The sequence below is a fragment of the Beta vulgaris genome, chromosome 2, assembly GCF_026745355.1.
Source record: "Beta vulgaris subsp. vulgaris cultivar EL10 chromosome 2, EL10.2, whole genome shotgun sequence".
NCBI lineage: Eukaryota > Viridiplantae > Streptophyta > Magnoliopsida > Caryophyllales > Amaranthaceae > Beta > Beta vulgaris.
In genome coordinates, this window is record NC_079203.1 from 45,773,451 (window position 1) to 45,800,043 (window position 26,593).

At 32.9% G+C, this 26,593-nt stretch overlaps 1 protein-coding gene across 1 annotated transcript; it reads left to right on the forward strand.

Moving 5' to 3' along the window:
- The first annotated feature begins 3,007 nt into the window (after positions 1–3,007).
- Positions 3,008–25,637, forward strand: LOC104886105 (protein NRT1/ PTR FAMILY 1.2). Its single transcript, XM_048639767.1, has 4 exons — positions 3,008–3,565; positions 11,661–11,878; positions 12,584–13,146; positions 24,620–25,637. Exons 1-4 carry the CDS (start codon positions 3,454–3,456, stop codon positions 25,479–25,481), a joined length of 1,755 nt encoding a protein of 584 aa, XP_048495724.1. The 5' UTR covers positions 3,008–3,453; the 3' UTR covers positions 25,482–25,637.
- The last annotated feature ends 956 nt before the right edge of the window (positions 25,638–26,593 follow it).

The following is a 26,593-nucleotide window of genomic DNA, read 5'->3' on the forward strand; positions in this document are numbered from 1 at the left end:
CTATAACCCCAGAAGGGGGTTGGCTAATCTAGGTTAAAGCTACACTAGAAAGGAAGTAAATTGCACGTTGTTGTGTGTTGTGTTTGTTATCTTTCAATTGATCCTTCTTCTTGTGTTTATACTTCATTACTACGCATAACTTCCTTGCCTCTTTGGAGGAAAATGATGTGAATCATTTATAATTCAAATCATAACTGCTTTCTTCTGGCACCAGAGTGGCCACTTCTCACTACCCACGTAACTTGCATGCTCCATAATTAGATTCATAGTTACCCACGTCTTTATGTTGTTTGGCTTCCATCTCCTGAACATTCTTGACTTCTATAGACTTTCTTTTATGGGCTTGTGGTCATTGACTCCTTATTATGGACCTCTTAGTATGATTGTGTCTCCATATCAACATAAACATTAAACCTTTGGGGCTTAATACAATGTATCGCAATAAATATTAATCATCATATAATAATGATGGTAACAGAGAGATAGAGAGATTGTTGCCCAAAAAGGAAGTGTAATATCTATTTTGTTACAACTATATTTAGAAAGGGTAACATCGATTTTGTTATCGAGGAAGTATATAGTTAATTTATTATCACATTTTCTCTTATGTCAAAAAATGAAGGAATTTGGTACCTAAATACTCTTATTTGTCTATCAATGGTATTTGCTTGACATTAAAAAAATATAAAAAGTGAAGTTGTTATCTAAGTTGTTTGGTTGACAAAAAATGATAAAATGGGAGAAGTTCAATTCAATTTAGTTTCTCACATTTTAGTTCAGTTTAGCTTAGACACTCTTTCATGTTCAGCTTTCTCCCAATTCAGTTTAGTTTAGTTTTTCTCAATTTAGTTCAGTTCAGTTTCTCCCAATTCAAAAAACGAAACATTTATCTTATTTTTTATTCTCCAATATGAAATAACTCACAAGACATAGATCCAACAAACTTGTAACTTATATAAGATTTTACTCATAATAAATGAAATAGCATTGTGCTCTGTTTTGCATAATTATCGATTGGCTAAATAACCCAGTTAGTAATTATTAAGTTATATTCCATCAAAATTGAATTAAATGTTACGGCCATGTTTGGTAAATGGCTATTTCATTGGCTTTTGGCTTTTCAATTTGGTCAAACAACCAAAAAAAAATTTGGTTATTGGCTTTTTGGTTGCCTAAAAAGTTGGCTTAGAAGCCAAAATGAAAAACTGTATGGAGCAGCTTTTCGGATTGACTTTTGGCTTATTGGCCCACAAACTCTCTAATACACCGCAAACAGCTACAATTAATTTTGCCAAACACTTTTGCAAACCGTTGGCTTAAACAACCAACTTAAAAAGTCAGTACATATAGTCAATGATTCCATCCAATCAAACAAGCCAACTAAACCAGCCAAAAGCCAACCAAAACGGTCGATTTTCAAACAACCCCGTTATCTCTATCAAATTAATACACCACTCGACATTGTTTTTCTCCAATCGGTCACCAACTCAGCACTATAAATAGATGAATATTGAATATATGGTCTATGGAGGTAGGATTTAGGAATCTTGATTCTGGAACAAGTTATTGCTCCCCTTTTCGAGGGCAAAAAATTTAGTAGCAATTTGCCACGAAGCTTTTTCACCGTTAGCTACGTGTCTATCTTCATCATCCCTAACGATTTCCAAGAATATGGAACATTTGCTAAGGATAAAATTTATGATCTGATTATGATCTTTAAATCTAATTATGAAATTAAAAAGTTTATTCGTTTTAATTAATAATTTGATGAAATCGCGAAAAGAGATTTGTACAGGATGGAGTGCAAGAGATGAATGGTGGAATCAGGTGGATAGTTGGACTGCATGACAAGTGCTGCATGATTGATTGTCTATGGGGGGTACTATTGTACTAAGTACTAAAACTATTGATCTATTCAAAGCTGAATATCGTGCGTACTTTAAACTTTTACAAAAATTATTAAAATAAACGGTCTAATTTTAATATAAAAGTAGACTTAGTTATTAAATGAATTAAACTAGTTACCTAAAGAAATCAACTTAATTATTATATACTGAACTAATTTTCTTTTTAATATTGAACTTATCATTACTTAATTTAAATTTAAAAGTAAGCGATTTTTTATAAGATAAACTCTATCAAAATTTTAAAATAGCAAAAGAAATCATACGTACTACCATGACGAGGAATTGAGGAAAACAACACACATGAAAGCATGAAACAAGTTCAAAGGGCTTACTATCGACAAGAGTATTGATGGAATCCCCTACTTAATACAAGTATTATTATGAGATAAACAAGCAGGTGAGAGAGAATAGAGTTTAAGATTTAATTCTTTTTTTGGCATGATTGAGGAGAAATATTGTTCGCTTTAATTAAGCTTGGAAACATCATTAGTTAATAATAAGTTTATATTTGAACAACTTATATTACATAATTTTTTAAAATTCATATGAATAAGCTCTAAACATCTAAAAATCAATATCAATATAAATCGATAAACATATAAGAGAAAATAAATCAACTAAAACTAACCAATCATGATAATTACAAATCACCTTTAATCTCTACTAGTAATTTGACAATTTAGTTTAGTCCAGTTCAACTCATTTCAGCTTATCTCATTACAATTTCAACTCGAATAATGATAATAATAATGACGATGATGATAGGGTGTATTATGCAAAAATTATTATTATATGCGATATTTTATAGACTGGATATTGTATTATGTATTATGGCCTGTTTTTTAAGATTGAACCAAATTGAGCTGAACTAATAATAATAATAATAATAATAATAATAATAATAATAATAATAATAATAATAATAATAATAATAATAATGATAATAATAATAATAATAATAATAAATTTAGTTAAATTTGATTAAACCTAAAAAATATGATAATAAATAATACAATATCGAATCTATAAAAAATATTACATACAACAATTACTTTTACATAACACGCCCTATATAATCACACCCTTTGTGCCTCTTTTACATTGGAAAAACTTATATTGTACATAAGTAAAATATTTGTCGGTAGATACATACAAACTCTATAACAGTAGAGTTTCTCCATTTTTAGGTGGGAGCATACAAAAATTGGCAGAATTTTCACCGATAAAGTAGTTTTAAGTTTGGCAATTTTGGAGGAGAAGTTTGGAGAATGACGTTGGTCCTATAAAACTAAGCTAATGTGTCTTGTAGTCTTCAGTTTGCGCACCTTGCCTTGCGCAACCGCTACTTTACTTTCTCTATGAAATATCACACTCCACTTCTTCACGACTTCACTTCTTCCCATTACTTTCTTCCCAACATTTCTCTCTCTTTCTTTTTGTCTCTCCTCTCTATATATATATTGTGTATTGTGTAACTAACTACTAATGAAACATACATAATTAGTTAGTGCACACTACTTCAAAGATCATATCAACTCAATTATTCATGGAGAATTCAGAAGATATTGATCAAGAAAATGGGATGAAAGAAAGTCTCTTAGATAAACATCCCTCAAAACATCAAGTTGGTGGTCTCAGAACCTTGCCTTTCATTTTAGGTAAGTCTTCCAAGAACCTTTTTTCTTTCTTTTTGCATAACTATAAGTAGAAAAATAATACTCCATCCGTCTCAAAATATAGCTCCCATTTCTATTTCGGGAGTTAAATTTTAAAAATTTTGACCAAATATTCTTACTAATGTATAAAAAAACATATTCATGAAGGATCTTGTTAAATTTGTCTTAATATGTGAATTCGTAATATCAACTTTTTATATTTTTTTACTCATAAAAAATAGAAGGATATCATAGATCAAAGATACGTCTTGGAAACTGTGTAAAATAAAATGAGAACTATATTTTGAGACGGAGTTTGAGACGGAGGGAGTAATATTTTTTCTAAGTTTTGTAGGATATTATCTTTGCATTTATCATACACTGGATGTACTATATAAGCATGGTATATAGAGTTTATTTTTTACTCATTTAAAATCATTAAAAAAACAAAATATATTAAAAGAGAAAGTTCTAAAAATCAGTTGTATGATGAATCAATTCTACAAGTATTAACTGTTATTATTATATCACCGATGATTTGGCTTGTATGCTTCTCAAGTTAGTTTAATATTACTTTACTATATTAGCATCATACAGTGCATATAAGTACTCCCTTTGTCTTTTTTCTTCTTATTATAATTGTATGTATTTATGTTGCAATTATTTGATCTTAAATATCTTTCATATATATTTATTTTGTCTTTTTTCTTCTTATTATAATTGTGTGTATTTATAATGTAATTATTTGATCTTAAATATCTTTTATATATATTATAATGATTGAATATTGAAAAATAATTATTGAACGAATCAAACAAGCCTCTAAATGATTATATTCTTTTCTTATACATGAAAAAAGCCTAAAAAATTCTCTTTAATTGTAAATAGTGTTGAGATTTCAAGTAGGAAGAAGAAGAGAGAGGGAGTATCTTTTAAAGAATAATGTCATACAATTTAGGACTTGGAACGTATTAATGGATTTGGGTTTAATTTCATAGAGTTTGTCTTGTGAGAGACCACCTACTTTTAAATTAAAATTAGGCAATGGTAGGTCCAATATTGAAAAGAGAATTTTCGCAATGGTGACTAGGTTAATTTCTTTCTGTGATTAATTTAATCCATTTAGTGACTAAGTGTATTTTTATATTAAAATTAAACCGTCTTTTTTAATAATTTTTGAATTTCATATACTTTCGCGAAATGTTTGCGAGAAAGATTTATGTATATTAATAATTTATCTCAAAATTAGAGTGTTTTTTAGTTTTTATATTTTAAGGAATGATTTCTCACTCTTAGTAGAGTTAACATCTATATAAATATATTAAAAGGTGTTTCTAAATCAGGAATGTGTCACGTGGGTCGTGGTGTTCTCTGTAGGAAGTTTTAGTTCATGTAATCCATGTACAATAAAAAACTTAGAGATTGCGTAATATAGATTTTGAACCCGTGACCTTAAGTTTATACACTGAAGTTTTAACTATCAAACCAAGTTGTATTTAGTGTTATCATTTTAATGTATAATATTAAAAAATGATTTTTTTTTATTCGGGACATAGTCCGGGTTTAATAACCGGTTAATATATTGAAATAAGTATTTGTAAATTCGTCCCCTGCGTCTGAGCTTTGAAGTGCTCTCAAGGAGTTCTCTGAAAATGAAATCTTAGTAATGGTATAGGACTATTTTTTGTGTCTAATAGCGGATCATTGAAATTTGAAATTTGGAGTTAGTGGATCCTCACGATCAAATAGATGGGGAAAAAAGTTATTATGAAAGCTACATTTGGTCCTACTATGAACTCATTTTGAATATAAATATCAAATTTAATATAAAAAAAGAGTTTTTTATTTTATATGTACACATGTTGCCGGAGCTATGTTGTTTTATGAATTAGAATTGTAATATTGCAATTAAATCTTCATGATTAATCTATTATCTTAGCTAAATTAGATTATAGAATATAATTTTAAAAAATTATTTAAGATTTCTTGCTAAAAAAGAAGATAATTTCTTTTTAATATTTTTTTTCCGAAATTTTTTATTACAAATTATTTAACAGGAAATATTTTAATAAGAGAGTTACACATGTCAATTCTGGTTGATTTTGTATAATGTGATGATATAGAGACTTGCTAGGGAAGATATATGGAACATCCCATCCTATCCTACCCCAGTATATAGTTTGTTAGAATGTCTCTTTATTTTGAAATTTTCAAAGTTAGAATGAGTAGCTTCGAGTGGATGTTAATTAGTTTAGTTGGTTAAAGTATTGGAAGATGGTATTCAGAATATCAAATCGAATTTTGTCCACATAATTTACTATTTATGGCTCTTTCTACCTAAAAAAAAGCCTCTAAAGTTAACTACTCCAACCAATTAGACCTAACTTAAATTTTTTTTCCCAGTTATATACATCTCGTAACTACTAAATAAGATTTTGCAACATGCACCACGTATTATAGGCGTATTTTCAACCATGTAATATCATTATCTTGCATGGACCAAAGGATATGTACGCCCTAGACTTAATGATCCATTTTAGTAGAAGAAAACAAAACCAAAATTTTCATTTAAGAGGAGACAAAGAGGGACGGAGGTTGGAGGATTTGACTGGAAATTTTGTTGTTTATTCCATAATTGTTTTTATCACCACGCAAGCAAAAAACAATGGAGTAATAATTAATCCGTAGTTTGGTCCCCTTCTAAAATATATATACCCCCAATTAATATATATGAGGTATATGTTGAATATTGATAAATTCAGTTTTCAAACTGACTCTTATCAACAAACTATCTTTAGTTTACGACTTCTTAGTAATAACCAAGCAGGTTTTGGAAATAAACTAGTTATTAGGCCCGGGCTATGCTCCGGGTAAGAAAAAATTTCATTTATTAATATAATACTTTATGATAATAACAATAAACACAACTTAGCCTAGTGGTTAAGACTTTAGTATATGTACTTGAGGTCTCGGGATCAAACCCTATACTACACAATTTCTAATTTTTTTTATTATACATAGATTACATGAACTAAAACTCCCTAGGGGTAGTACTGTGGTGGTCAACACTGCTTTTCAAATAGTTTCATGCATACATAATTAATTTTAATGAACATGCAAATTTATTTATTTTTAAGGATGCAAGGGATATGTTTAATAACATTAACTGTGGAAACATAGATCACTAAAAGAAGTTAGATGAGATGGTGATTCTTTGAAAACCCGTATATAAGGTCAGGGGTTCGAGCCCAAGCTTCAGCATATTTATTTTTAAAATAATGACCACTTGACTTTATTGGTTAATAGACACGTGGCGAAATACTGGTAGCAGGAGGAGGGTGCCACGTGGCGCATCGACGTTGTTACGCACGCCTTTTAATATATTAGTATAGATCCTAATAACATAATATTTTTCTAAGATAATATATATATATACTAATCATATCTTTATTCCACAATAAAGTAATAGTATCTTTTCAAAAAAAAAAAGTAGTAGTAGGAAAATATATTGAAACAAATTTGAACGAAAAGTATGAAAACCTTTAGGAAAAGGAGAGGGTATATTACTAATAATTATTGACATATAGTAAATGTAATACATTGATAAAGCAGATGAGAGCTTTAAGAGTACGTAGATGGAGGGAGTAATATATTCTATTCCTAGGTAAATCCTAATCACCTATTCCCACTCCTTTTCTCACTCTCTAAACTTCAAATTTCCACTGTAATTTCCATAGGTGAAGTGGTGATGTTTAGAGACTATGACTCCGTTCTTTTGGATTGAGAGAAACTAAATTGAACAGAACGAAATTGAACGGAACGAAACTGAATTGAACTGAGAAAAACTGAAATGAAAAGAGTAGATGAACTAACTGAAAATAAGTCCAAAATAACAGGGTCCAATCCACTTAGAAAATGATTTCCATCTTTTCTTAGACAAAAGAGAAAACTTTCTACAATTTTTAAGAGAATTGGTTGAGCATCCACCACCATGAGTACAAAAATGTTCATCTCCCTAATCTCTCTACAACTTTCTCTCTCATTATCCAATAAAATATTATATGTCATGAGCAAATTTACAAAATCCACTCATGACATAAAGAAAGAATTCCTCCTATTTTTTTTACTTAAATAATATTTTTTATTAAAGTATTTAAAGATTTGGCAAAATAAATATCATTTTATAGATTTCAAAAAAATATAATCGTTGGTATTTTTTTACTTTTCATACGTGTATGTTTTAAAATATAGCCATTTAAATTTGGCGAATACATTTGTTATACAATTTTCCATTACTTACGTGGGATCATTTTTCTCATGACATCTTTTTTGGTCACAATATCACCAATTTCTTGGTTGGTCACAATGATATTTTGGTGCTTGTTCATTATGGGGGTAAATATTTTCTACCATGACCTACTTTTTCATAGTGGTAGATGCTTTTAGAGGTAATAACTCATGGACATGAAAGTAAGTAGGGCTCATGTCCAACATGCCCACGAGTTAGCAAGCAATTATCGTATGAATAGGGTAAATGTAGGGTAAGTTCCTTTTGCACATTTTCACGATGTCAAAAAAAAATAAAAAATTCATGGACATTAAATTATTTAAGTGTTACTCTATCAGAAAAAATAATGTGCATTCCGAGCTCATAAAGCGCTTTGTAGATATAACAGAAAATTTGCAAGATAAATTAGTTAATATTTGCAATCTTGGACTTGCTATTTATCAAGAAATACATGTCTACCGGCGGATATTTCATAGTAAAAAGTAATTTTTGTTTATATCTGCATCCTAATTTTTTTTTACCGTCCATTTATTATGTAACTTTGTGAAAAATGGTGTAATGACATTAAATTTTTAGGTAAGTTTGTGAAGAAAGATACATGTTAATGTTTGTAATTATGAATATCTGTAATCTCCAACTATTTATGGTTCTAAAATTATAATATCACCAGTTACCACCCTATACCAATTTGAAGTCTTAAGTGAGGACATTAAAAATATAGGAAAAATTAAATAATTAACACTATCGATCTTAACTATGACCAGTTAATTTGAAAAATTTCTCAATTTTTGATATCTTATAACTAGTTATTAGGCCCGGGCTATGTTCCGGGTAAGAAAAAATTTCATTTATCAATATACTACTTTATGATAATAACACTAGATACAACTTAGCCTAGTGGTTAAAACTTTAGTATATGTATTTGAGGTCTTGGAATCAAATCTTATATTATGCAATTTCTTAATTTTTATTGTACATGAATTACATGAACAAAAACTCCCTAGGGAGAGCGCCACGTAACACAGTTTCTTGTTTTCACACGCCTTTTAATATAGAGTTAACTACCTAGTAAGGACCTAAAGTATGAGTTTTTTCCAACAAGGACCTCAACAATTTTTTTTATCTACTATGGTTACATTTTTCATCCAACATTATTAACTTTGTTTTCTTTTTGCTTTAAAAAATTGAAATGGCCCCACCAACTCAATAATTGTTTATCTCTTTCCATATTCCTCTTAATTTGATTTTAACTTTTTTTTCCATAAAACTATGAGTATTTTTATCAAATTGGTACTTTAAGATACATTATTTGATCACATGAACATATTTTAAAAAATTATCACATGTGTGTATTTTCAAAGATTTTCTTTAATCATATGAGTATTTCTTAAAATTTGGACTACTTATAAGTATTTAATAAATCTTCATTGACCATATAAGCCCTTTAGCTAATGTTATATATTCACCTCTATTTACATCTTATATATTCTTAGAGTAATTGTCTCAGAAGAACTCTAAAGAATCGATAATTATATCTCTCTCAATTCTTTACCTTTTTTCTCTTTTCTCTCTCGGACACTAATAAAAAGTCTCGGGTTAGTAGTTAATGAATTCATGCCACAACTATTCACAAAAGCAGGATAAAGGGCAAAAAATGAGGGGTAAAAGAAAAAAAATACAGAAATATAAAGAACAATAAGAACATGTATTGCAATCTAGTATGATTAAAGATGGACGCCAACATATGTTAAGAACTTACCATACGAGTATTTCAAAGAAATTACTACGGTATATTTGTTTTTAATAAATTTCTACATCTTATATGTAGCCGAAATTTTAAGAAATACTCATATGATTAAAGGAAATCTTTAAAAATAAACACATGTGGTGATTTTTTTAAAAATGATCATATGATCAAAGAATGTATCTTAAAGTACCAATTTGACAAAAATACTCATAGTTTTATGAAAAAGAGTTAACGTCAAATTATGAGGAAGATGGAGAGCGATAAAGAATAATTGAGTTGGTGGGGCCTTTTCAATTTTTTTAACCAAAAATAAAAAAGTTAATAGAATTGGATGGAAAATGTAACCTATTGGATGGAAAATGTAACCATGGTTAATTTGAGGTCCTTAGTAGATCAAAAAAATTATTTAGGTCCTTGTTAGAAAAAATTCCCATAGTTTAGGTCCTTATTGGGTAGTTAACTCTTTTAATATATTTATATAGATGGTAAGTTTTGAGGGTTTCATCTCAAACCGATCTTTTAGCTCAATTAATTTATTTAATTGCTAATTATTAATTGAGACATACTACGACACTTATTTGACATGAGACTTTTTTTAGAAAATGAATATAATGTCAACCGAACATGCTGTTAAAAGTGACATATTCGAGCCAGAAATATAGTAACCAGTTACCCCCACACACTTTCCGCAAACTTTACAACTCCCTTTGAAATGGAAATATGAAAGTGAAACTTTCGTGTTGGAAATCAAAGTTAACCTAACCAAGCATGTTCTCCACTAAAGCTGTGTAAAATATGTTGCTAGAAGTATGGTAAAGATACGGAAACATGACATAACTGTGAGATTAAAAAAAAAGATGTATAGGTCATAGACTTTGGAACAACTAGATTTTTCTTTAAAAGTTACTTCCGCCACTAATCCGCAACTCATATTAGAATAGCTGACTACTATTTCCAGTTTTTATTAATTATTTTTAGCTTACTTATTTTTTAAGCACATAATTGTCTATTGGTATTGTAAGACACGGTTTACTTTTAGTTTAAAAATTAAGCCAAGGTTCAAGGGCAATATTAAGAATAGATCAGACCATCATTTTGAATACAATGACTAGTTTAGTATATTTAGTGATCGATTTAATCTATTCGGTAATCATATTTCTTAATCCATATAGTGACTAATTTAATTTATTTAGTGAGTAGCTTACTCTATTTAGTAAGACTATCTTGTGATTTTTTAAAGCCTGCTGCAGTTTGAAATTCAAAAGGAAATAAAGAAAGGAGGAGAAGGGACGATTAGGTTGGTACGAGATGTTTAAGGATAGTGTTGAATGAGAGTAAGATGCTTTGAGCTTATTAGGAGAACTAATTCCATGTTAAATTAGATTGCCTATTCTAATTTTGTGGAGAGCTTTAAGAAAAATAGGTATGTGGATGTAGGTCATAGAAGGTAAGAGAAAATGTTAATTTATTGTATATTGCATTGAAGTTAATATTGTAGGCCAAGAGAAATAAAGTAAGAAAGAAAGACAATAATATAAAATATTCAAAAGCAGAAAAATAAAGTGGGTATATTAGTAAATGTCAATCCAAAGAGGGAAACAGATAAATTAAATAAAAAGCTAGAGGGAGTATTATTTAATGATTCGATTATATGGGAAAAAAATTAGTTGATTGAAAAAAAATCCGGTATAAGGTGATGCTTGATAAATTAAATGAATAACATTTTCTTTGTAAGTAATTAATCTTATGAGGTATCTTCTAAAAAAAACAAAAAACAAAAAACAAAAAGGGGAAAGAACTTGTGTATCATAAGTTGGTTGATGTCAAAGAGTGATAAAAGATTGGTCTTAACTATGGCCAATTGATTTAAAAAAAAGAGCGATAAAGATCGAAATCTTGAATAAGGTAGTATCTTGCAAAAAAAATTCACACGTTATAGTTTAATGCTATTTTTTTTTTCTTAAAAGGTCGTCTTTCAAAAAAACTAAGTATTGTAAGGTAAATCTGACAAATATTTTCTTTATTTATATTTGACTATAATAATGTTTTTATTGATACTGCAGCAAATGAGGGATTTGAGAGAGCTGCATTTTATGGGCTGGAGCCCAATATGATAGTTTATTTGATGGGAAATTATGGCTTGAAAATGACAACTGGGTCCAACATTATTTTCTTGTGGTCTGCTGCTACCAACTTCACCCCTATTTTGGGCGCCTTTCTGGCTGATTCTTATGTGGGCCGCTTCTGGATGATCGCATTGGGCTCCATTTTTAGTTTCATGGTAATTACTATGTTTATAATTTAAGTTCACTCTCGTTTATTTTTCTTTATTTTACTTACACGAGAGAAAAAAATAGGATACCCTTCTCTCAAAGAAATGATCTAATAAACTCTATGTCATGTTTATTTTCTAATTTTCTTTTGTCTCCTTCAAAAATCAAATGATTTTATGCTTCTTACTTAGGCTCCGTTTGGTAGAGCGTAAAACATTTTCAGTGTAAAATGATTTTCATGGAAAATAATTTACAATGAAAAACACAATTCCAAAATTAGTTTTCCGTTGTTTGGTTCGATGTAAGAAAAATGATGAATGAAGGAAAATGAAAGGGAAAGTAAGGAGGTAGTGAGAGGAGTGTACAAGAGAGATAAGGAAAATAGTTTCCCCTTCATTTTGAAAGGAAAATGGTTTTCCATCACTGGGAGAGTAGTTTTATTCCAAGGGAAAATGGTTTTACACTCTTTTGTCAATTAAACAATGTAAAACTGAAAATATAGGAAAACAGTTTTCCGAGAAAACGTTTTACGCCCTACCAAATGGAGCCTTAATGATAAGTCTTGTAAGATTGCAGTAGAATTACGGTAAAACTATATGATCACTTTTTTTTTAAAGAGAAATTTTATTAATCGAAGGTCAAACGACATCTGCAATAGATAATTAATTAGATAACATTCAAGATTGATTACCCTAACTACTCATTTTATACAGGGGATGATGCTCTTATGGTCAACAACTATAATCCCAGGAGCAAGGCCATTCACAACAGCCACTAACACAACCACTTCTCCAACACCATTTCAGCTCATTCTTCTTTTCTCCTCACTTGGTCTAATGTCAATTGGCACTGGTGGCATTAGGTCATCCACCTTAGCCTTTGGAGCAGATCAACTAACACACAACGAAGACGAAAATGCAAAACCGAGTTGTGTTGGAGTTTTGGAGAGCTTCTTCAATTGGTACTATTTTTCGGTGTCGTTTGCCGTTCTCTTCGCTCTTACGTGTGTTGTGTATATACAAGATCATGCAGGGTGGCGAGTAGGGTTCGGAGTTCCGGTCTTGCTTATGTTACTTTCTACTATATCTTTCTTCTCGGCTTCTTCGTTTTATGTTAACGTGAAGCCTCCTAAGGCTAGCTTGCTTACTCAGTTTGCTCAAGTCATTGTTGCTTCTTGGAGAAATAGGCATTATGATTTTTCAAGCCAGTTGAATATGGATAGGGTTTATCATGTTGTGAAAGGATCAACATTGGAATTTCCAAGTGAGAAACTAAGGTAATATTCAATGACTTGCTTATTTACTTTCTTAACTTCATTTGTTTTTTGAAATTATTTATTGTAAATATATGCTTTACAATTTTCCGAATTACCCTATTTCACAACTTGATCTCTCTTTAGAATTACCAATAGAGATGGCAATGGATCTGGGACCCGTCCCAGATTCGTGGATCCAGATCCGTTTTGAAGGATCCGGATCTTAGCATTTTGGATCCAGCGGATTTGGGTCGGATCCAGATCCCACACAAAAAATACGGATCTGGATCTTATGGAGAGGATCCAGACTCGACCCGTGAATCCGTTTTTTATAGATTGAATATTTTAATTAGTAACTTAAGGCTACTGTTTATCTCATTCTCATACAAGATTGAATTTAATATTTTGATGGGACTGCTATATTGTAGTTTGCTGAATGTTATAATAATTATATCATTTAGTGATAACATATTGGCAATTGTTTGTACAAATTTTTGGGGAAACAGTCAGATCCAGATCCAGACCCGCCGAACCGTGGATCTAGTGGACCCGGATCTGGGTATTACCTTTTGAGATCCGTAGGATTCGGTCCGGATCTGGGTTTAGGCTCAAAAACGGATCCGTATATGGTACCACTAAGAACCGATCCAGATCCGGCCCGTTGCCATCCCTAATTACCAAGGATAAAACTATAGAGTGCTTTCAAAATCTCCCAGTGAGTGAAATATTTTTAAAATTCACAATCAACTGTGTCCCACATTTTGTATATAGATAGATCTAAGTCACTAATAATTTCAATACTCAAGTGAGAACTAATAAAAGTATGATCCTCATGATATCAGGTCGAATAGAAGAAAAGTATATTTTATGGTGCATAGAGAGTTATAAGGTCATTGATGTAGACGAGATTTAATCTACATCATGATTACTATCTGTTAGAACCCAAGGTGACACTCAAGAAGGGGGGGTTGAATTGAGTGACGAAATTTGATCGATTTTCGCAAAACTTTTGTTATCGCACAGTGCTAGACACTGTGTGAAACGCTCGAAAATTTCTGTTTTGAGTTTTTGCGAAAATTAAAACTAAAACTAAATTAAATCAATACTCAAACTCAAGATATAACGTGGTTCAATCTCACCTCTGAGATCTACGTCCACAAGAAACAAAAACTCTTTTATTTCTTTGAATCCTAAAATATCAAACTCTTGATACAATACGATTCCCCTCACTACTAACCCTAGTAATGACTCCCAACACTTAACTCTAAGTGTTGACACTCTCTATAATGGTGAAATTACAGAAAGAAAACGACCCTCAATTGTGTGCTTCTTAGTCAAGCAATTTAGAGGACAATTACACTTGTATTTTCGTTACTTGAATCTGACTTAAACAGTGCTATACTCTGTGCGAAGGAAATAGTTTTCAGCTCTTAATATCTCCGATTTTTCTCTCTGAAAACGTGAGATCTAAAAGTGAATTATGAATCCCTTTTATAGGACTTGGTTTGGACGAAAATCCTTCAAAAATATCTTTATCTTTTAATCCTTAATTTAAGGGATAAAACTCTCTTTTTAGAAAAACGACTTTATCTTTTTCTATCTTTATCTTTAACTCAAAAAGATAAGTTTTTTTATTAGATTTTCTTTTCAACTAAAATTCTGTTTTTATCAAAAAATATTTTCCAAATCCTTTTTGAAAACCAAATTACGTTGTTTACTAAAATTCTTTTCTAAAACCGTTTTCATAAAATTATTTTATTAAACACGTTTGTAAAAATATTTTTCTAAAACCACGTTTTTTATAAAACTCTTTTTCTAAAACATTTTTTATGAAAATCTTTTATCTTATTTTATAAACTAATTTCCTTTTTATATAGACATATAATATTAATACAATTATTTATTTTCTTAACTCTAAGAAAATAATAATTATACTAATTTTATATTTCTATATTTAGCACATAGTATATCACCTAATTCAAGCCTTTACATTTTACACAAAGTAACTATTCTAAAGGAACATATAAACTTGACTTCAATCTTGATTCTTCTTTTCTTCAAAGTCTTCATTTATTAATTCCTTTCTCATGCATCTGTTTCAACTGTTACATACTTTCATACTATAACATATTATATTAATTTTCATCATCAAACATCATAACATATATGCACAAAATTCCCCCTTTTTGATGATGAAAACTATGAATATAATATTGTTAGATAATGACTTGTTCCCCCTCAAGTATGCATATGATATTCTCTGTTATTCCCCCTCAAAGTATGATGCATATTTTATTGTTTTCATTTACCCTTTACAACCTATCCATACATTGGATTAATAGCTTTCAAATCCCACGTGTTTCCACATGCTCATTTTTATATTCGATTCTCAAAGTAGCAATGAAATATCTTACTGTTATAAAAGCATAATATTATATAGATCGTTTTCCCCCTTTTGGCATCCTCAAAAAGTACGAGAAGAAAAAAAACCATGCACGTAGTTAGAACATTCCAAAATAGTCAATAGCTCTACTAAGCTAGCTAGTGATGCTGGTGCTACAATCATCACCAATTCACAATCCTCATGATCATCCAAAATATATCAAAAAGTATCACAACAAACTAAAAACCGATTGAAAACAGACAAGTTTTAGCAAAAAGACAAGACTAGCCAATATCATAGTACAGTTAGGATCAGGGTGGGGATGGTTTAAGAAGGACAGCAGAGAGAAGTTGACAGTGCCGCTGTGCTGCAATAGTCTCAATAGCTCGCAGACGAGCCAATGTCTGCTGCTGTTGTTGTTTTAGCACCCGCATCTCCTCACTCATCTTTAGACAACCCGCACAAGCCTCTTTCTGTTGAAACCCCACAAAATCTTTTTTCAGTAACTCTTTACCCATGACACACAGCTCCATTCTACTGAGCATCCCATCGCTCATAGTGTCAGTACAAGGAACGCCCTTAGAAGTAGGGAGCAACACATCAAATGCTTTAAACACTCTAGTAAGCCACATCCCATATGGATAATAGGGAGAAGAAGAGGACAAATGACCCATATGTGAGATCATCAGGTGAGGAAGGTTTATGGGATGTCCATGAGATAACAACCAGATTAACACTTGGTCCATAATCAAACAATCTCCACGGTTTTCTATACGGGGAAGAAGGGTCTTTGTAATCAGGCTACGAATCAACTTGAATTTTGCAGGAAGCATAGAAGCAGAAAAGATTTGTGCATGAGAAAGAGGGCGGTCAGATATAGTGCGACTAATCGTAGCATTGTTCACATCAGGAACAAAAGGCCAGGACTGAGTTGAATAATCCGAAAAACCACTATGAGGAACTCCTAGTAACTGGGCCAATTCCTCCACCGATAAGGTGATCCCAATATCATTCACAGTAGTAGTGAGAACAAGATTTTCACTAACAACCAAATTCTCATAAAATTGAGTAACCTCATCAATATAGATGCCATCAGTATAATCCAACAAATTCAACCAACCTTGATTTTTTAATGCATCAGACAAAAACTTAACACCAGAATTTTTAAGCCATAGCTTCGGAAAAACTCGACCGGACAAAATCTTAACCGAAGTTGAAGAATGCAGAACTTGTGTTTTTGTCTTTTTCGAAGGAGGGTGAGAAGAACTCGGCTTACCGGATGGTTTTCTTTTGCGAGATGGACCGGCGCCGGTGGAGGTAGCAGCGGAAGGCGACGGCGGAGAGGTCGGAGAAGCCGTGTGCGCCGTGGTGTTAGCCGAGTTCGAAACCGGGTTCTTGACCAATTTCTTTCCCTTCGTCGTCGCCGGTGTTTTTTTAGGTGGGATTTTCTGGGCCGTACTCTTTTTGGCCGGAATTTGCTTGGTAGCAGGTTTCTTGGCCGGAGTTTTTTTCCGAGGTGGTGGAGGTTTTTTGAGAGGTTTCTTTGGCGATTTTGTGAGAGGTGGGTTAGGGGGAGGAGAAGGTGGAGGAGTCGGGTCACGGGGAGGTGGAGAGGGTGGTGGAGTCGGGTCACGTGGAGGTGGAGAAGGTGGTGGAGTCGGGTCACGTGGAGGTGGAGAAGGCGGTGGAGTCGGGTCACGGGGAGGTGGAGAAGGTGGATCTGGTGCCGGAGGAGGAGAAGAGGTGACTGTGGCGGCGGTTTTCTTGGGAGTCCGCCGGGTGGTTTTCCTCTTCACCATTGTTGATGGTGGAGAGTGGGTTGAGAGATGGAGTAAGTGAGAGAAGTTGAAGAGTGTTAGTAGTTTGAATTTCAGAATGTGGGGAAATGAAAGGGTTAGGTGAATTGAAGGTGTATTTGGTTTATGGGCAATGGGCTATGTGTGTTTGGGCTAAGGGGGGAAGGACACGGGTTTTAAGAATGGGGAGGTTTGGGCTGGGCGTGTATTTGGGTGAGGGGTTTGGGCGTGTGTTTGTGGGTTAGGCATGTATGTGGCTTGGGGTAGGGAGTACTTGAGATATAGCAGCCTAATATTTTTTTTTTTTTTTTTTTTTTTTGAAAAAATGTTGAAAAACTTTTTAAAATAATGTTTTTGTATTTTATGCAAAGCAACATCTCAGTATTTTGTAAAAAAATGTTTGGTGACACTTATATGATTGTTTAGGGAATTTTCATAAGGCAACTTAGGTGTAGATTATCAGGACAGCATCAATAGCCTTTTTAGGAGTCTTGACTTATGATAAGAACCTTTCTAACTTTGTTTAGGTAAAATCTTTCGAGCTTAGTGAGACATGTAAAGGAGGTCAATGAAAAATATAAAGCAGCTAAGTTCCAGAAATCAATCCCAAGGCAACTCTAAGTTTTTCAAATCTTTCACGAGCAAGTGGTTTAGTGAAAATATCAGCTATTTGGTCCTCAGTACAAATAAATTCAAGGGCTATGTTACCTTTTTCTACATGATCACGTAAGAAATGATATCTTATTTCTATATGCTTAGTACGTGAATGTTGAACAGGATTTTTAGAGATGTTAATAGCACTTGTATTATCACACATAATGGGCACATTATCAATCATAACTCCGAAATCTCGAAGTTGTTGTCTTACCCATAATACCTGTGCACAACAAGAAGCGGCGGCAACATATTCAGCTTCTGCAGTGGAGAGAGCCACGGAATTTTGCTTTTTGGAAGCCCATGAAATTAAGCAAGGACCTAGAAAGGTGGCTGTTCCAGAGGTACTCTTTCTATCTACCAAAAATCCTGCATAATCTGCATCAGAAAAATCAATCAAGTCAAAATTTCCTCCTTTAGGATACCATAGATATAAGTTAGTAGTGCCTCTTAAATATCTAAGTATTCGTTTTACAGCTTTGAGGTGTGATTCCTTTGGGCAGGACTGAAATCTGGCACAGAGGCATACACTGTGCAGAATATCTGGTCGACTTGATGTCAAATATAGAAGAGAGCCTATCATACGTCTGTAGATTGTTTCATCTACTTTCTTACCATTGTCGTCCATATCTAACTTAAGAGCAGTAGGTACAGGTGTAGGATAAGTTTTTGAGTCTTCCATACCATACTTCTTCAAAAGCTCCTTCACATATTTCTGTTGATGTATCATTATGCCATTATCCAGCTGCTTGATTTGTAGACCTAGGAAGAAACTTAATTCCCCCATCATAGACATTTCAAATTCACTTTTCATTAGCTCAGCAAAATAATGACATAATAATTCTGTAGTTGCCCAAAAATAATATCATCAACATAAATTTGAACAACTAGTAATTCTTCCCCCTTACTTTTCAGAAACAATGTCCTATCTACTGAACCTCGTTTAAAGCCATTTTCCATTAAAAAGATAGATAAGCGTTCATACCAAGCTCTAGGAGCTTGCTTTAAACCGTAAAGTGCCTTATCCTTGTTAAAACATGTTTAGGAAAATTTTGATCAATAAAGCCAGGAGGTTGTTCAACATACACTGTTTCTTTAAGTACCCGTTTAAGAATGCAGTTTTGACATCCATTTGAAAAAGTTTAATTTTTTAAAAGCTGCAAAGGATATCAAAATTCGAATAGCTTCAAACGGGCTACAGGGGCAAAGGTCTCTCATAATCAATTCCCTCTTGTTGGTTAAACCTTGGCACACTAGTCTGGCTTTATTTCGAACAATCATCCCACTATCATCCATTTGTTTCTAAAAACCCATTTTGTTCCAATAACTGATTGATGAGTGGGACGAGGTTCTAATGCCAAACTTCGTTTCTTTGAATTGATTCAACTCATCCTGCATAGCCAAAATCCAATCAGGGTCAGTCAATGCAATTTTATAATTAGTGGTTCAATTTCAGATATAAAAGCATTGAAAGCACAAAAGTTATGAAGAGATGAACGAGTTTGAACTCCCTTTGATATGTCGTGGTATTAGGTCAGTAGGATGTGATCCTTGTGTTTCCACTTCTTCGGAGTGAAATTACTTTGCTGGCTCAGTGCCATGCTCTGAGCGTCTCGTGTTTTGTTTTGTCTTTCTTCAGCTTCTGTTGGCTCTTCCAATACTTCTTCTACATGAGCTTCAGTGACTTCTTCTGTATCTTTTTCATTCTCGTCGCAGTTGTTGATTTGTTCTTCAGACTGTGCCATGCTCTGAGCGTCAGAACTTGTTTCAGGTTGATTCTCATCATGCTTTGTTCTCGTGACTCTCTAATCAGTCCAATAGAGAAGTCTTCGTCATCATCTACCTGCACATCTTGTAAGCTTTTATCAGATTCATCAAATATGACATGGACACTCTCCTCCATACGCATTGTTCTTTTGTTGTATACTTTATATGCTTTGCTATGAGGAGAGTAACCAATGAACACTGCTTCATCACTTCTTGGATCAAACTTACCCAAATTATCCTTGCCATTGTTGTGAACATAACAAGTACATCCAAAACATCTTAAGTGAGAGATATTTGGTTTCCTACCTTTGATGAGTTCATATGGAGTTTTATTCAAGATGGATCGTACTTTAGTTCTGTTATATATATAGCATGCAGTACTTACTGCCTCGGCCCAAAAACTTCTAGGTAAGCCACTATATAGAAGCATGGTTCGAGACATGTCTTCTAAAGTACGATTCATCCTTTCTACAACTCCATTCTGTTGTGGTGTTCTTGGTGCAGAGAAATTATGATCAATTCCATTGTCATTGCAAAATTTTTCGAAATCTGTATTTTCAAACTCAGTGCCATGATCAGTACGGACAGACAGCAATTTACAATTTGTTTTGATTTTGAACTTTTCGAATATGAACAAGAAAAACATCAAATGTTTCATCTTTCCCACCAATGAATAATGTCCAAACAAATCTAGAGAAATCATCAACAAGTACCAACACATATTTGCTACCACCTCTACTCCTTACACGCATTGGGCCACAAAGATCCATGTGAATTAGTTCCAAGGGTTTAGAGGTGCTAACAAATGTCTTTGACTTAAAAGATGATCGAACATGTTTGCATCTAGCACATGCATTACAAATTGTTTCCCAATCAAAGTTTATGGATGGTAAACCATCTACTAAATCCATTTTTCTCAATTTGTTAAGCAGTCTAGAGCTAACATGTCCAAGTCTTTTATGCCAAAGTAGTGGATTATCTTGTAGGGCACTCATGCATGAAATTTTCTCATTAGGTAAGGTATCTAGACAGATTATATAGACATTGTTTAATCTTTTACCTTCCAAATTACTTCCCTAGTTTTCATATTCAAGATTTGGCACAAATTTGCCTGAAATTCAACAACATTACCTTTATCACACAGTTGTGATATACTTAACAAGTTGTGTTTCAGTCCATTTACCAACATAACATTCTCGATGGAGTGTGTTAGAGATTTGCCGACATTGCCTATTCCAATGATCTCTCCCTTTTTGTTGTCGCCAAATGTAACACACCCTCCATTGTGGGCTACTAGTGAGAGGAATTGTGTTTTGTCACCAGTCATATGTCTTGAGCAACCACTGTCGAGATACCATAGGTTGCTTCCTCTCACGTTTACCTGCACAAGAATCACTTGTTAGTTTTAGGAACCCATACTTGCTTGGGTCCCTTTTTCTTACGTTGAGCGTCTAGTATGTCCTTCCTAACCCAGATTTGAGTAACATGTTTAATATTCTTAGCAATTCGATTTTTCTTCTTGTTGCAGTCGTCAATTAGATGACCATTGTTTCCACAAAAATTGCAAATTAGATATTCAGGAAGGCCCACATATTTTCTCTTTCGGAAGTCTCTCTCGTAGGTCCTTACACAGAGCCTGGCACTGTGCGGCTGATCAGTGTATCCTAATCCAGTTTTGTTCATGTTGTTTGTGGTGCTAGTTAAGTAGTTTAAAGCATTCATTCCGTTTGTCCATTTGTCATGCATCTTACGAGCAATGGAAAGTTGTGATTCTAAGAATTTGACTGAGGTATTTAGATCACTACTTCTTTTTCTAGAAATCTCTAAGTCTCTTTTAACTTTTTCAAGATCTTCTTTTAAATTAGCATCACTAGGCAGCATTGAAGGAACAATACTAGATTCCTGTCTTGAATTTTTAAGTTCAGTCAATTCGTTATTTAGTGTTTCAATCTGTTTTTCAAGACACGTTTTTTCAGTTTCACAAACAGTGGATGGCACTGTCCGATTTTTTATGTCATCAGCCAGGATTGTTTTTTCGTGTTTTAGTGTTTGTATCTCAATGTCTTGCTCATCAATCCTTTTCAACAATGTTTTATTTTCTTTCAATAAATCCTTATACTCTAACTCTAATCCAATCTTTAGCTTGGTCAAATTTTTAATTTCCTTTTTCATGATATCAAAATTATCATTCATGTTTTGACAATCATCAATTACATTACCAAGTAGAGTGACAAGTTGACTTTTTGAAAGAAGATGAATTGAAGGTTTTAAAGAAGTTAGGCTTACCTCACTGTCTTCTACCTCTTCAAGAGGATTCGAACTTTTAGCCATTAAGCATAGATGTGAATCGTCCTCGCACAGTGCCGTCTTCAGTGTTTTCTGTACAGCATTCAGACACAGTTTGGCCTCGTGGCACTGTGCCACGCTCTGATCGTCATCAGACTCCGAATCTCCCCAAACTGCCGCAATCATGGCTTTCTTGAACTCTTTCCTCGACTGCTCTCGTTTTTCCTTAGGCTTTTCTTCATCCCACAGAGGGCATTCTTTAATCCTGTGATCATACTCACCACACTTGAAACAACCAGAGTTAGTAGCACTTTTCTTAGGGTTAGATGTAGTGCCTTTACCTTTGGAGTTTCCACTTCTCCTGAAGTTGTTACTCCTATTCTTTTTCAAAAAATTTTGAAACTTTCTAGTTAGAAACGCTACTTCTTCATCACTATCACTATCATCCGTTTCTACTTCAGTTTTTAAGGCCAACCCTTTATTCTTTGGTTCACTTGATTTAGAGTCTAAAACAAGTTCATGAGTCATTAAAGAACCAATGAGTTGTTCTAGTGAGAGTTTTGTTAGATCCTTAGCCTCTTGAATAGCAGTTATTTTGGGAAGCCATTTATTAGTTAAACTTTTTAATACTTTTCTAACTAAATCTTCAGAAGAGTAGATTTTTCCTAAGGATCTTAGTTCATTAGTTATTAGTGTGAATCTGGTAAACATATCTTTAATAGATTCGTCCTTATTCATTGAGAACAATTCATATTGTTGGACTAATAAATCTATCCTAGACTGTTTTACCTCGTTTGTACCTTCATGGGCCAATTCCAGTGTGTCCTAGATTTCCTTAGCTGTAGTGCATGCCGAGATCCTTGAATATTCATCAGATCCAATTCCAGATTGGAGAATACTCATAGCTTTGTAATTCTTTTCGGCTTTTCCATAATCAACAGAATTGTACTGATCTTCTTCCTTGTCGATCAGCTTTCCTTCAGCATCTTTGACTTGAATAGGTAAAGGTCCAGTCTTTATGATTCTCCAGCATTCAAAATCAGAACCTTGAATGTAGATCCTCATCCTAGTCTTCCACCATCCATAATCCTTCCCGTTGAAAACAGGACACTTGGAATACCTGTCACGATAGTCATCTTGCGTGTTCATGATTTCTATTCTCTAGATGTGAGTCTTACGAGAATAGCCTGCTCTGATACCACTTGTTAGAACCCAAGGTGACACTCAAGAAGGGGGGGTTGAATTGAGTGACGAAATTTGATCGATTTTCGCAAAACTTTGTTATCGCACAGTGCCAGACACTGTGTGAAACGCTCGAAAATTTCTGTTTTGAGTTTTTGCGAAAATTAAAACTAAAACTAAATTAAATCAATACTCAAACTCAAGATATAACGTGGTTCAATCTCACCTCTGAGATCTACGTCCACAAAAACAAAACTCTTTTATTTCTTTGAATCCTAAAATATCAAACTCTTGATACAATACGATTCCCCTCACTACTAACCCTAGTAATGACTCCCAACACTTAACTCTAAGTGTTGACACTCTCTATAATGGTGAAATTACAGAAAGAAAACGACCCTCAATTGTGTGCTTCTTAGTCAAGCAATTTAGAGGACAATTACACTTGTATTTCGTTACTTGAATCTGATTTAAACAGTGCTATACTCTGTGCGAAGGAAATAGTTTTCAGCTCTTAATATCTCGATTTTTCTCTCTGAAAACGTAAGATCTAAAAGTGAATTATGAATCCCTTTTATAGGACTTGGTTTGGACGAAAATCCTTCAAAAATATCTTTATCTTTTAATCCTTAATTTAAGGGATAAAACTCTCTTTTTAGAAAAACAAACTTTATCTTTTTCTATCTTTATCTTTAAACCCAAAAAGATAAGTTTTTTCTTATTAGATTTTCTTTCCAACTAAAATTCTGTTTTTATCAAAAAATATTTTCCAAATCCTTTTTGAAAACCAAATTACGTTGTTTACTAAAATTCTTTTCTAAAACACGTTTTCATAAAATTATTTTCATAAAACACGTTTGTAAAAATATTTTTCTAAAACCACGTTTTTTATAAAACTCTTTTTCTAAAACATTTTTTATGAAAATCTTTTATCTTATTTTATAAACTAATTTCCTTTTTATATAGACATATAATATTAATACAATTATTTATTTTCTTAACTCTAAGAAAATAATAATTATACTAATTTTATATTTCTATATTTAGCACATAGTATATCACCTAATTCAAGCCTTTTACATTCTTACACAAAGTAACTATTCTAAAGGAACATATAAACTTGACTTCAATCTTGATTCTTCTTTTCTTCAAAGTCTTCATTTATTAATTCCTTTCCTCATGCATCTGTTTCAACTGTTACATACTTTCATACTATAACATATTATATTAATTTTCATCATCAAAACATCATAACATATCATGCACAACACTATCCTTTAGAATGTCTTGGCTAATAGTTAAAATGTAACAGACCTAACATAGTTGGGATATATTCTAGTCGTAAATTTCATTATGTAATTGTTAAACTTCGTTCTTGATGACATGAAACTATATGATTCATCATCGACTATATATATTTTGATAGGTTTCTAAACAAGGCATGTATTGTAAAGGACCCTACACAAGATGTCACGCCAGATGGAGTGGCTGTGGATCCATGGCATCTATGTACGATAGATCAAGTTGAAGACTTCAAATCAATCATCAACATAATCCCATTATGGTCAACTGGAATTATGTTGGGTGTAAATGCAAACACAAGCTCATTTCGAGTTCTTCAAGCAATCTCAATGGACCGACATCTCTTCACACAAAACTTCGAAATTCCTCCAGGCTCCTTCGGTACCTTTGCTCTAATCACTTTAATGCTTTGGCTTGTCCTCTACGACCGTATCATAATCCCTTTAGCATCTAAGGTCATGGGCAAACCCGTACGTTTAAATGTAAAAACTCGGATGGGAATCGGGTTGTTACTCTCATTTATATGTTTGGTGGTGGCCGGAGTTGTGGAGAGTGTTCGCCGAGAGATGGCAACTAGAGGAGATCACGATGGTGCCTCTTCCATGGTGCGTATGTCGGCATTATGGCTAGTGCCACAAGTTTGTCTCTTCGGACTGGCCGAAGCTTTTACTGCAATCGCTCAAATCGAGTTCTTCTACTCGGAGTTCCCTAGGAGTATGTCAAGCATGGCCTCTAACCTGTATGGGCTAGGCGCTGGTGTTGCAAGCTTGGTTGCAAGTGTGATTATGAGTGGTGTTGATCATGTCACTACAAAATTTGGGGAGAGTTGGGTATCTAGCGATATTAATAAAGGTCACTATGACTACTACTACTGGATTCTGGCTGGTTTGAGTTTGCTCAACTACGTATATTTTGTATTTTGTAGTAAGGGATATGACCAAGGAAAAAGGGCTCTCCGAGACACGAAGGTGATTAGTAATGCATGACTTATTTGTTTTAGATAGTTGTTTAGAAAGGAAATTGACTAATTGTACATTGTTTAGTGATATCAATAATGTTAAATTAGTTGAAAGATCATAGCTATGTATATGAATATATAATCCCAGATCAATAAGCATTTTTGTGTGTTTTATGAAGATTAATTCATATGTATAATATTTTAGGAAAATGATATACATAGCTCTTAGGGCTATGTATAAGAAGCTTAAAATATAAATAAAGAATCAAGCATTCATTACCTCAAATGATGTGAAATTTTGTCATGAATTCATAAATTGTTTCCATTTTAAGACATGTATTTAATGCTTATATGTAGCTTTTAGGGCTACATATAACATTACCCAATATTTTATTGGAAAATGAGAAGTTGTGGCTATTAATGTATTGCATTTTTATTTTTTCTTTCATATCTATGATTAATTCATCATCATGTGTTCATATAACAAATTTAGTAACTTTATAACAAAAAAAAGTCATGAAAGAGAAAGTTAGTGAGAGAAATTCTAGGCCTAAGTCTCTATCCAAAAGCCATCAAAGAAACCCTAGAAACCCGATAAAAGCCTCAACCAAATCTCTGTTCAGATCTCCGGTATGGTTAATTTCCTTCCTTCGAGTGTTAATCATTACCTTTCTTATTTCTTTGCCATTAGTGGAAGATTTATTGCGTATAGTTGGATTTTTTCAGCCTATCCCCAAATTAATTAGGGCTAGGTCTGCTAGAGTTAAGGGGTTTCGTTCCCCCAAAATTACTAGTTGGCGTGTAAATTTGGCAGTAATTGGAGTGAGTTGTGTTATCTTAGTTAAATTATCTTTAATTGTCAGTCATTATGGTTGAGGTGGCTCATTTTTAGGGATTTTAAGTACAAATTAGGGTATAGGCCTAGAGTTCATCAAAGGAGTGAAGTGATGCTTTAGTTTCCCGATTGTGTGTGGGATGTGTTATTTAATCGTTTTGGAGGTATTTTCATCATTGGGCTAGGGTGCGTAGAGGATAAATTAATCATATGGTCATGTAAGATCTTGTTAAATTCATGTCAATGTGTAGCTTTGAAATATATATTTTTTGATAATTTTTATCAAAGCGTAATTAGAGGCATAT

Bases quoted from the DNA above. Each gene is read 5' to 3' on its own strand.
- LOC104886105 (XM_048639767.1), top strand. From the start codon at position 3,454: ATGGAGAATTCAGAAGATATTGATCAAGAAAATGGGATGAAAGAAAGT. The intron at 11,879-12,583 runs GTAATTACTATG...CATTTTATACAG, and splicing joins GCTCCATTTTTAGTTTCATG to GGGATGATGCTCTTATGGTC. The intron at 13,147-24,619 runs GTAATATTCAAT...ATATTTTGATAG, and splicing joins TTTCCAAGTGAGAAACTAAG to GTTTCTAAACAAGGCATGTA.